This window comes from Choloepus didactylus, chromosome 21 (assembly GCF_015220235.1).
Source record: "Choloepus didactylus isolate mChoDid1 chromosome 21, mChoDid1.pri, whole genome shotgun sequence".
In the NCBI taxonomy this organism is placed as follows: Eukaryota; Metazoa; Chordata; class Mammalia; order Pilosa; family Megalonychidae; genus Choloepus; species Choloepus didactylus.
This window is the reverse complement of record NC_051327.1, coordinates 38,152,668-38,164,869: the sequence shown is the minus strand read 5'-3', so window position 1 is coordinate 38,164,869 and position 12,202 is coordinate 38,152,668. Positions and strand designations below refer to the sequence as shown.

The 12,202-nt window shown below is 43.9% G+C and overlaps 1 protein-coding gene across 3 annotated transcripts in view; it reads right to left on the bottom strand.

Moving 5' to 3' along the window:
• SNX29 (sorting nexin 29) overlaps nucleotides 1-12,202 on the bottom strand; it is a 582,670-nt gene that overhangs the window by 280,734 nt on the left and 289,734 nt on the right. For all 3 annotated transcript variants that reach the window (XR_005213521.1, XM_037814025.1, XM_037814026.1), the window contains one exon: nucleotides 10,484-10,590. Coding sequence is in view for 2 of the 3 variants with exons in the window: in XM_037814025.1 (XP_037669953.1) it covers nucleotides 10,484-10,590 (107 nt within the window). In the remaining variant the exon portion in view is untranslated. The remainder of the gene's footprint in view (nucleotides 1-10,483; nucleotides 10,591-12,202) is intronic.

Genomic DNA, 12,202 nt, shown 5'->3' with positions numbered 1-12,202 from the left:
CTTACTTTTTCCCCTGAACACGGCCTTGAAAGGAAAGCTATCTGCCCAGGGGTGGCTGGCAGCCATCTTGTGACCATGAGGAGAAAATCTTGTAAGAGTGATGTCAACCCAGAAACAGTGGAGGCAAGAGCTAGAGAGAGTAACCAGTGTGATGACATAGTCACCTCTGAAGACCCAGCAACACCTAAAGCCAGACTTCCCCTTGAGCCAAGGAATTTCCTTTCTGGCTGAAGCTGTATACTAATCAGGATAGGCTGTGCTCTCCTGTATTAATAAACCAACCTGAACTCTCAGTGGCCGAGATTTCACACAGTCTGTAGTGGCCCAACAGCACAATTGGCAGCTCCCTCCCAAGCAGCAACTCAGGGATGCAGACTAGGCCATCCTGTAGCTTCTGCCACATGGAACACATGGTTTCCAGGGTCACTGTGGCAGGGGAATGAAGAACATGGAAAACTCACACCAACTCTTCTATGCCTCAGCTCGGGACAATGCCCAAAACTCCTACTTATAGCTCATTAGTCAGACGGACCCAACTTAAGCACAGGGAAGATGAGGAAATGCACCAATCCTTGTCCAGGACTGAGAAAAATGAGAGAGAACTTGATAAACACCTAGTGTGGTCTCTGCCACAGCCAGTTTGAGCCAAGACAAGAGGCTACTAACTGATGCAAGCCCCAGGTGCAAGGGATCATGCAAGATGCTGGAGCTGCAACAACCAAGAAGTCAACTTACAGCACAGTGGGAGGGTGTGGGGAAAGAGTGAGGGGAACCAGAACCCTGACAAGACAGGCAAACACTCCATGCTGCACTGTCAGACTGAGGATGCAGCGAGGACACTGGGGTAACTGTTCTTCAAGAGCATGGAGGGGTGGCCAGGGGAGCTTCCAGGACCAGCTGAGCTCTGAAAGATCAGAAGAAGTTGGCCAGGGAGAATGGGGAAGGGAGGGTAAAGGGCCTGAAGCCATAACATAAGGGGTCTTATGTTAACATACAAACACTTTAAGTTCAGATGGACTTAAGGGCAAAGGCAAGCCACTGGAGAGTTTTAAAGAGGAAGATGGTCCAAGCAGAGTGCACCAATAGTATTTTTCATTATTCCATCCACATGATTAAACCCAATTCCTCCCTGTCTCAGCAATCCAGCCCCCCTGCCCCCCACCCCACCCCCACCACCCCCCATTTCTATAGCTTCATACTGTCAAGCTCTGATGAGCTGAGCTCATCTGGCTTTTGGGGCAGCCCTGTCCCTCTCCCAGAAGCCCAATCTTGACAGGACAACACCTCCCCTACCTCCTTCCACCAAGACCAGACAATTCCTACTAGAGAGCCACGAGGAGCTGCAAGAAGCCACTTCCTGCCTCAAGAAGGAAAGCAAATATAAAACAGGCCTAAAACATTGTGGTCTGAAAAGCTGGAAACCAGCCACTATAATTGCAAGGATTTTATCTACCACCCAGAAAAGAGCACCAGCTCATTTTCCAAGTGTTTCTCTAAGGAAGTTCATCTGTTCATTCCTGAGTAGTCTAGACTCCCTGAGCAGAGGCACAGTGGAAATGAAGGCTTTAACAGAGGAAGAGTAGCCCAATAAAGAGCACAAGGTGAAGACGCTCAGTAAACAGGGCCTGTGGCTCAGTCGAGGTGGTGACCCCTCCAAGAAATGGGAAAACAGACACCCAAAGATCTCTACGAAAAGAGAAGCCCAAAGATGGGCAAGGACAGTGCAAAGAAGCCTGGGGGCAGGACTATCATTTGCAGCTGAACAAGCTGCCCAATGCATTGGATGACTGAAAGACCGGGAGTGATGGAGGAAAGAAAGATCTAGCAGCAACAGTGAAACCTCGTCCCCCCCCTGGTGGGTCACCTAAGAAAACAGGACCTGACCGGGGACACCGATGGGCACAAAGGACCTCGGAACAGGCCTGCCATCTGAGCAAGCATATGGGGCTTGTTTACATCAGCCAGCTCTTTCTTCTGGAACTGTGACTGTCAGCTAGACTTTATTTCCATCCTCCTTCCTTAACTCTTTGATAATTCCTTCAGGCTTGGAAAGCTAACAGCTAACATGTTACTCACTGCAGTCATCGCCTTGATGTCCCTTAAAGTTAAAAGACAGCTGGCCAGCAAGGAAGGCCTGATTCCTGTTTCCAGCCTAGCATGGAGAAGGCCACAGGGGTTAGCGGAAAGAGGGCTGACCCTGGAGCCTGCCCAGGGGTCAGATCCTGGCTCTACACATCCTGGCCACGTGACCTCGGGCAGGTGACGGACTGTGTCCAAGCCTCAGTTTTCTCAGCTGTAACAGCAGCATCTACTACAAGGATGCAGCAAACATTAGACACTCCGTGTAACACAATTAGCACGGTGTTTAGAAACGGAGTAAGTTCTCGATTAAGGTTAACAGCCATTACCGTCATTATCAACAATGTTTGGTAGTTGCCTTTTTAAAATAAAGGTCACCATAAGACTAATGGGTCACAGTACCAAGCACATAACCCTCAAAGAATAACGGTGGGAGAAGTTCTCCAGGACAAACGACCATTTTCTTCAACTAATAAATTACAGATAAAGAGGAAAGGGAGGGAAGACACAGGAGAGGAGCCCATGCATCAAAAGAGATTCAAGAGATATATCAACCAGCACAATGTATGACCTTATTTCAATCTTTCACCATACAAATAACTGGAAATTTGAACACTCACAAGATACTTGATGATATTAATGAACTACTATTAGTTTTTAGATGCAATAATGATTTTTAAGGGCCTTCATATTTTAGAGATATATTCTAAAATACTTAGGGATGAAATAAATGATGTATTTGAGATTTGCTTCAAAATGCTAAAAAAAAAAGGAGGGATTAGGAAAGCACATGGATGAAATGAGATTGGCCGTGAATTGATAGCTTTGGAAGTTGGGTGTTGGGGGCATACATGGAGGTTCATTATACTCTCTCCCTACTCATATATATTTGAAATATACATAATAAAAAGATTTTTTTAATACTGATAGGTAAAATGGAGGGAGGGGATGCGACTGGTCAACATATTCAAAACAAGTTTTTCTGGCTTCCACTTGGGATCTACCAAAAATCATGAGGAAAACATGGAGCTACCTGGGACACAGCCAGCCGCCTCCTCCTTCAGAGACCTTCATTTGGGAACTAGCTCATTCAGCACACGCAAGGGCATGCTGGAGGTCTGGGAACCTGTAACACAGTGAAAACCTGAAGGCTGTGGTCAAACTTCTTTATCTTCATTCCTAAACTTCTAAGAGCCGGTGGAGCCATGGCTGGTGACACAGTTATGTTTGCTATTATGGAGTCAACATACAAAGCCAAGCAAAAGGCAGATTCAAGAGGCAGAAAAGACCTGGGCTTAGACATCTTGCATGACTTAGATGCTAAGGTTCTTTCTTCAAGAAGCTGAGTAAAAAACAGTAAGCGAGGGGCCCCCTCCATTGAAAGGCGTCCCTCTCCCTGCTATTCCAATCTGAGATCCACTGGGCCTAGCACACACCTCTTTCATAAGGCTTTTTTTAGATGTGATCATGGCACTATGCTTATTTTATTTAAATGAGCTCTTATCTTTTGGAGATAAATTCTGAAACAGTTGGGAATGAAATGATAAGCAATCTCAGATTTATTTCAATATAATATGAGTGGTGGGAGTAGGATGGGATATTGATGAAACAAGATTGGCCAGGGGTTACTAACTCTTGGAGCTGGGCGATGGGTACATGGACGATCATTATACTATCTGTCTATTTCTGTATATTTCAACTTTTCCATAATAAAAAGATTTTAAACATTCTTTGGAGGTTTAACCTTGCTGGTCATTCACACTTAATGGGAATTACACCCATCCCTCTATAATAGATAACTCCTTACCAATTTTCATTCACTCATAACATGCACTTAAATGCCCAGTTGTGCTTGATGAACAAACTTTTTTCTCCTTTTATGAGGTGAGGATCTGGTCTCAATCTCAGCATCCCATGATTTGCCAAAAAAGAAAATCATACTTTTCCTTTTAATGTAGATCGCAGTTCAGAGTACTCTTTATCCTGAGTACTTATATAGAATCCAGAATTTTACTTAAAAGTCCATGCTTCCTTTGTATAAAAATGGCTCCCAGATACATCAAGAGTGTTGGAACCGGTTAGTGCCAATTTGTGAAGCAAGCGCTGATGTTATAACTGCTCCCAAGGCTCCGGCTGCTTCAGGAACTTTTACATTTTATTAAAAATGATGATTGCATTTGCAGTTATCTACAGTGTGTGATTATGAATGTATTTTTTAACAGCTTGATGCTTGAGCTTTCTTTTCCATTAATAGTAACTCTGTCATTATAATGAGAATAAATGTTGCTAATACACCATTTATTTCACCCAAGAGCAAAAATTCAGGGACTAACTACATAGATATGGTAAATGATAAGTATTCTATAATTTGAAAAAACCAACCAGCAACTAGCTGAGTCCTGCCAGATGGAAGGAAGTAAAGCTTTGTCTGCCAAGGATGGACTGGTAACGTTAAGTACAAGGCATATAGGAGAAACAAACAGCTGGGGTGTAGTGCTGTAAAACAAGACTTAAGACAGTCAAAAGGCTATAAAGGTACACGTGGAAGTAGAAGTGACAGCTATTGATATCTACCATATAAAAGCTTCACATCAGACAGGGTTCTTTGGTGGTAAGCATAGAAACACATTTTAACCTAAGCTAAAAAGAAATCAATTGGAAACAGCCAAGAAAGCAGGAGAATCAAGCTCAGAGAAAGGACTGGAACCAGAACAGCTCTGGCAACTTCAACTTTCAAGAAAAGAGTTGTATTAGGGTCCTGATTTGAATAAATGGCCTCTCAAGCATTTTTGCCATTCTTGGATAACTTTGGTCAGAAGTTAAAGCGTCAATTGTCCTAGGTCAGGTCATATACCCACCCCTGGGCAAAAAGAGGGCAGAATACTTGGATTTACTGTCCCACCAAGAGAGCAAGCAATGGTGGAAAGGTCAAGCAATGGTGGAGAGGTAATCCCTCCAAAAGAAATCAGAAGAGAAGGAAGAGTGCTAGGAGGTATAAAGATACCTTCTGTCCATCATATGCACTGAACTGGGTTCTTTACGTCTAATCCTCAAAGCAACCCTAAGCAGGTATTATTGACAGCATTTTCCTGATGAAGAAACTGATATATGATAGAAAACGGCAAATCTGAACTCAGGTCTGTCTGATGTGGGACTGTGTGCTCTTCAAGTCAACAGGTTGCAGAAGGGGATGGCAAAGAGATGAGGATGAAAGTCTAAATGCCACCAGGATTTTATATTTTTGTTTTGACAGCAACTGCTGGAATAGAATTGAAAATCTCTGGAGTTGGTCTCAACCAAAGGAATTATATTCATGGGAAATTAAAGAAGCAAGAATCTTAGAAGAGACCTATCTTGATAGGATGTGTCCACTAATCTTTTATCTTCGAAATCTTTGGTGAAAGAAAATCCATGATGCCTACTATCTCCTCTGATATTTAGACCTAATGCAGGCTTTAAGAGAAATAGGACACTTTGTAAGAGATTTTGCATGTCATCACTAACAATCCCAAAGAAGAATGGAGGCACAAAGGAAGATCTAGTTAGGTGCCCAGTGCCCAACCTCTGCAGAACAGCTGGGAAAGACAAGGCTCCACGATCCTATAAGGCGGAACTCTACCTTTATACTTCAGCACTGCCTCCTACTGATCACACAGGATAGATCTGCCTCATCTACGATACTCCAAGTTGCCTGAAGAAAGCACTGTGTCTCGTTCGTCTTTGCGGCTGTGTAATAAAGAATGTGGCCTCAGCCCAAATAGGTCTGGTCCTTGCCCCCAGTTCCTGGGAAATAACCGCTAAGTCCTGGAATTTCCCAAGTGACTGGAGTGCCTTTGTCATTTATGGTGGGTCCCTGGGACCACCCCTGATAGTTTATGTAAATGAGATGACTTAGGGTGGAGACTAGACAGTTCCAAAAGAGGAGCTAGGGGATTAGAGGACTGCGGTCTTGAGCAATCTATAGCATATCAGCCCCAGGGGGAAGGGGGTAGGGGAGATGGTGGGAGGCTGGAGATTGAGTCCGACCACATGGGCAATGATTCAGTTAATTATGTCTACACAATGAAGCCTCAAGAAAAATCTCTGGACAGCAAAGCTCGGGTGAGCTTCCCTGGTTGGCAATACTCCATGTGTATTGCCACACATTTATATGCTCAGAAAGTAACACATCACTCCAGAAAACGGAAGCTTTGCATTAGGGACCCTCCCAGACTTTGCCCTATGTGACTCTTCCTTTGGCTGAATCTGATTTGTATCCTTCTGGTATAAATAAAACTATAACCATAAGTCCAGTTTTTGCCTGAGTTCTATGAGTCATTCTAGTGCATTACTGAACCTGAGGATGGTCATGAGAACCCCCTAACTCGCGGCTGGTGTCTGAAATGAGGGGAGTCTTGTAGGCACTGTTCCCTCTGCCTTTGTAGTTGGACCCCAAACTCTTTGTAGTAACCTAGGTCCAGACATGGGGTAATGAAGGGCTACTGCTGTTCACAGATGAAACACCACTGACAGAACCTCACTTTGCACCAAAAAAAAAGAATGAAAAAGCACTCTGGGGTAGTAAGTGCCATTCAAGGACCACCTCTGCTTCAACCTCACATCCTTCTTGGCTCCTAGAGCATCAACTCCATGCTCTCAGGGTAGGGGAAACCACAGAGGAGGAGAAAGAAAGCTACTCAGTAAGTGTGCGCAGAATGAGTCAGCACCGTCTTGCCCATTACAGTGTCCAGGCAGCCTTTTTCTTCAGTGAGTTCAGCTTTCCAGGGCACAACCAGAAGGTTTTGGGCTCCAGAGCTTGACTGCTGGGTGGCAGGAATGGAGCTCTGCCTTCTCCCGTCCAAGTAAACCTGGGCAAGTTACTTAACAAAACTTCACCTGGGAACTGGAGAGCACAAGAGTACCTTCTTCAAGGGCCTCTTGTGAGGATGCGAGAACTCAACTACGTAAAAGCCTCGGCATGGTGGCTATAAATAAAAGTATGTGGCCAATGTCTAGCTGCGGTCACTGTTATTTATTAGTGTTTTTTATATTAGTTTCCCTTTTTTTCCTGCCAGATTAACCTACACCTCTCAGAATTCTCCTTTCTTCCTCATTTTCAAAAGTTAACTATCATAGGATAGTTAATCTCCTTTACATATAATCTCCTTTATACCTCCAGGCCATCTTGCCTCTGTTACTGTTACTTGAGGGTCAGCACCTATTAAGAGGTGGCTTCATGGTGCTGACTTTGGATTCTGAGCTGTTTGGGATATCGTTAGATTCCAGGTTGTTGAGCACAAATGTGCAGTGTGTATATGCAGGCAGCAGAAGTGGTTTCAGTGCTTTGAAAGGCACAAAACAGAGAAAGGATGCCCAGCAACTCCCTTTTCATTGGACTGAATCATAAAAGAGTAATTCAACTCTTTGGAATATTCCAATCATATTACTATTTAAAATAAAATTTCTTCTTCCTTTGCCCTTCTGAAAGGGAAAGAGAACTGCATCAACTTTCCCCCCACATTCTTTCATTATGCCACACCTGACATGTTTACAACTTTCCCTTGGTAAAAATGAACCCATTAAAAAAATGACAGATGGAACAACACAAAGATTGGTGTAAAGGGTTCCACTAATGCCAGCAGAAAGGGTTCAGCAAAAAGTCTTGGTGTAATGAAATGCTGATGCTACTCACAGATGAAGCATCGCTGACGGAACTCACTTTGCAACCAGAAAAGAATGAAAACTCGAACTGGGATAGGAACTGCCATCTATATAGCACCTCTGCTTCAGCCTCACATCTTTCTCCGCTCATGTCCTACAGCCAACAACTCTACTGCTCCCAAGGCAGGGGAAACCATAGAAAGAGGAGAGAAGAAACTTAGGGGTGGCCAGAGAACTCTACACCTCAGCCGCCAGCCCATCTCACGGTGCAGGCCAACACTCAACTCTCTCACAGCTACGAGAAAAAGCAGGCGAGAGGAGCCGGCAGCACCTTCCATGGCACCTTGACCTGCCCACGCATCACAGCTGAAGGCAGCACAGTGAGACAATGGGACCGTCACAGGGTCAAAGCAGGTGGTGACACAGCCGTGACCTGCCTCCGAGGCTCTGGTGGTCTGACCACCCACCTCTCCAGCCAGTGTCACCTTTCCCTGTCTCATCTACTTTGTTCCAGACCCAGGGGTCACCTTTCTGTTCCTTCAATCTGCCAACTGTTTCCCCCTACTGGGCCTTCGTTCTTGCTGTTTCCTGTGCAGAAAACAGGTGCCCGATAAACACTGAATAAACCCGCCAACCACCTGGCCCAGGAAGGAAGTTAGAGTACTTTGTTCAAGGGGTCAAGCAGCCAGCCCCCGACTTCTCCAGCCCTCTGTGCTGGAGCTACTGATGAACACGTCAGCCTTCCAGGTTTAGCACTGCAGCCCCGGGCCAGTGCTCAGGGTGCTCAAAGGAATCCAGGGAAGCGTGTTCCTCAAACCTGTGCCGGTCTGACAAAGTCCTTCCACCGAACTCCTTGCCCTAGTTCCCTGCCAGGAACAGACCCTTTCAGCCTACTCAGCTGGAATTCTTACCCTACTCAGCTGGAGCTCTCTCACCCTTCCTAGCTCAGTCCTTCATTCATTCAACAAACCACTGATGCCCTCGCCCTATGAAAACTTAAAAATACATTCTTTCAAGGGTTATTTAGCACCTACCATTTGCTAATAAATTTGGCATATGGAAACAAAAAAGACACACCCTCGCCTTCCTAGGACTTAGAGTTCACTGGGAAGGGGGTGGGCACACAGTTGTCACAATCCTAAGGAGAGGGGCCCTGTCCCCATCTCCACCTGCCTTTCAGTGGATGGACTGACGGCCCAGGACCAAGCACTACCATCGGCTGCCTCTCCATCTCAAGACTCCCCCGAGTGGGCCTTTCAGGATGTGCATGGTAGTGGGGAAAGGTCTTGCAGAGATGGATAGTTGCTCCAGGCCCCAGGCCTTTCTGTCCTGGTTTTTAACTATTCCCCAACCTGCCTGTTTTGCTAAGACCTCAGCTTATCTTGCCCTTTAGCTCACTTGAGTTAGAAATCACTTTGTTCCTAAATTCACCTCCCTTCTTTGGAGTTCTTTCAGAAACTGGACAAAACAGACCGGAAGAATGGCAGTCAGAACCAGGCGTGAGCTTATGGGCCGCTCTTCAACGGTTCTGTCTCTGAAACTGGCCTCCGAGGCAGTCCAAAATCTAACAGTGAGTGGGTGTGGTCCCGACTGCAAACAGAAAGCTTAACTCACTGTGTAAGATTTAGAAAGTCCTGAAAGCATACTTCTATAATTGTGTGTATGCTTGTCTCTGATAATATCTAACATCAAGTGACCACCACAACATACACATACCAAAAATTTTTTGCCTAATTGATAACTTAGCCTCCTAGCTTTTCCAATGAGTGAGGTGATAATTAATGATAATTTAAAAAAATCTTTATCAAATCAAGGAAGTTCTTTTCTTCCTTATTTATCAAGAATTTATCAAATGTTATCAAATGACATTTTAGTACATCTCTAGATTACCTGGTTTTTCTCTTCTGACCTATTCATGGGATGATGCACATGGATAGATTTCCTAACATTAAACCACTCTTGAAATCCTAAAATAAAACCTCTTTAATGTGCTTTGTTCCTTCAATACTCAACTGAATTTGATTAGCTAATATCTTTCTACAATTTTTACATGTCTATGCACAAATGAGACTAATCTATAGTTTTTTGGGTTTTTTATATGTGTGCTATCTTTGTTAGGCTTCTTGTATCAGGGTAATACATACTCTACAAAATAAGCCAATATACAGATACATCCAAAAATGCCTTAATGACATATAAAGAGAAAAGGATTTATTATGTTTACCTCAAAGAGTCTGAAAATCACTGTAAAACCACCTGGGCTTGACACCTTTCAGAGAAGCCATTCCTTAATTATTTGAACAACTTTCTTTCACAGTTTTTGATCCACTCAGGAAGTCTGCCTCATCTTCAATTAATTTTAATAGTGAATGTTATCCTAGAAAAAGTCTTTGTTATCCTAGAAAAAGTCTTTGTTGATATGTGATGCTCTCTTCTCTTTTTAATCTTCTCCAAATCTGAGGTTACATTTGTTTTATTTTTTTAACATGGCATATTTATGTTTTCTGTCTTATTTCCTTGCCATATGTGCCAAAAGTTTCTAGTTAGTAATATTTTCAAGGAACCAGCTCTCCCTGCTCATTATGAAGTACAATGGTTTTCAAATTTTGTTGTTGTGTTTTGTTAGGGAGAAGAGCAGTGCGTGGAGCAAATGCCTGGCTAGTGATTTTGTTCAGTCTCTGTCTTGACGGGCTGGAGCTGTTCTCGGAAAGTCTCAAAGACAGCCGACATCAGGAGTAAACCACGGCCCACCATGCATCCTTACCTCTATGAGCTTTCTTTCATAGGAACTTGCCAGCTCTTCAGCAACTTCTCCCGGCTTCTGTTCAGCGACTGTAACTTCTCCATCGACATTCCAGAGATTGGGTAAAACTTTAGGAAAAGAAAGACACTCCATAAATATTTTAATACTATATCAAAAGTAGTCATCTTGTCACTACTTTCCATTTCTAGGGGAAAACCAACAATGCTTTCACAAGATCTAAGAGCCTACACTTGCATCCTTTAATATTGGTCAAATTTCTTTTTCTCCAGGAAAAACAGCCATCCACTGAGGTAGAGCCTACCACAGCCTGAGGTGAGATGGTGGTGGCAGTCAGATTACCTGTAACACCAATCAGAACCGGCATTTGTAAAAGATCCATTGACGTGTTTTAAGAATATGGATTATCTTCGAGTCTCAAGCATCAACTGTGCTGACTCAGCTTCCTGTGTGCTCTTCTATGCCTTTATGACATATAAAGAGAAAAGGGTTTACTACATTTACCTCAAAGGGTTTGAAAATCACTGTAAAACCACCTGGGCTTAATACCTTCTCCAAGCAGAGGACTGGAAAAGTATTCTGTGGGGAATCTGACCAGCCCAAGAGAAAGGCTCTTCTGGATGCCCCTATCAATTGTAATTAGATGGCAATGAGGAAAAACAAGGAAAACAAGACTGAGGCTGGCATTCCAGGACGGAGACTTGAGAGACACAGAGGGGTGACAGGGAGTGGCACTGAGGAAGAAACTGAAAGTGGGGAAAGGCAGAGCCAAGACATGAGGCACACTCTGCACTGATCTGGGACTCAACCTCCCATCCTGTGGCCAATATGGAGCATGCTAAAATTTAAACTCCAAGTTGTTGCCATCCCGGTGGTGACTGTAGGCCCAGTCTCTCCTGTAGACAGTGACTCAGTAACAATCTGTAACCAGATATAGTATTCTTAAAAATATTTAAATGACTTCCAGTTGGATGACAGACTGGACACATTAATTTACATTCTCATCCTCTCAAAATCCCATTTACAAGCCAATTTTAAAAATTCTTTCTAAAGACATCATCCTTAAGGAAAGAGGGAGCAGGAGAGGAAAGAAAACAGCAAAACTTTACAAGCTGAGAAGAAGGTAGATAACTATTAAGTGACTTGACAGACCTGAGAAAATGCAGTCCTCCACTGGATGCAGGTAACACCAAAATACAACCAGATTAAAACGGAACAACTGGCAAAAGGCTGAGAAAGTGCTAGCACAAGACACCTCTGAAAGTGCGGGGTGAGCATGGGTCTAAAAAGTGCAAGAAGGGATAAAAAGTCTGGGCAAAAAGTAATAAGCAGAATTCTCTGGAGAAATTAAAATGGTAGGACTGGATTGAGTTGAAGGTAGGGGCACTTTACTGAAAATAGGAAGATAAAAATAATACACACAGAACTTTTGATGTTCTCATCATTCTTCTCTCCCCATTAATTCCCCAAACAGCTGGCAGGCAGCGTAGACCTCCAAGCAGAGGACTGGAAACGTAGTCTCTGGGGAATCTGACCAGCCCAAGAGAAAGGCCTAAAGAGACTATCTGAGGAGGTTGCAGAATGACAGGGCCTGATCATCCCTCTAGGAAACCCACAGCAAATGCTCCCAGGGAGCCTCATCAGCTTTTAGTGTCCCCTCCTATATTTGGGGAGATAGCCAGACATCATGTGAAAGACAGAGAGAAAGAAAAGCAACTTTGA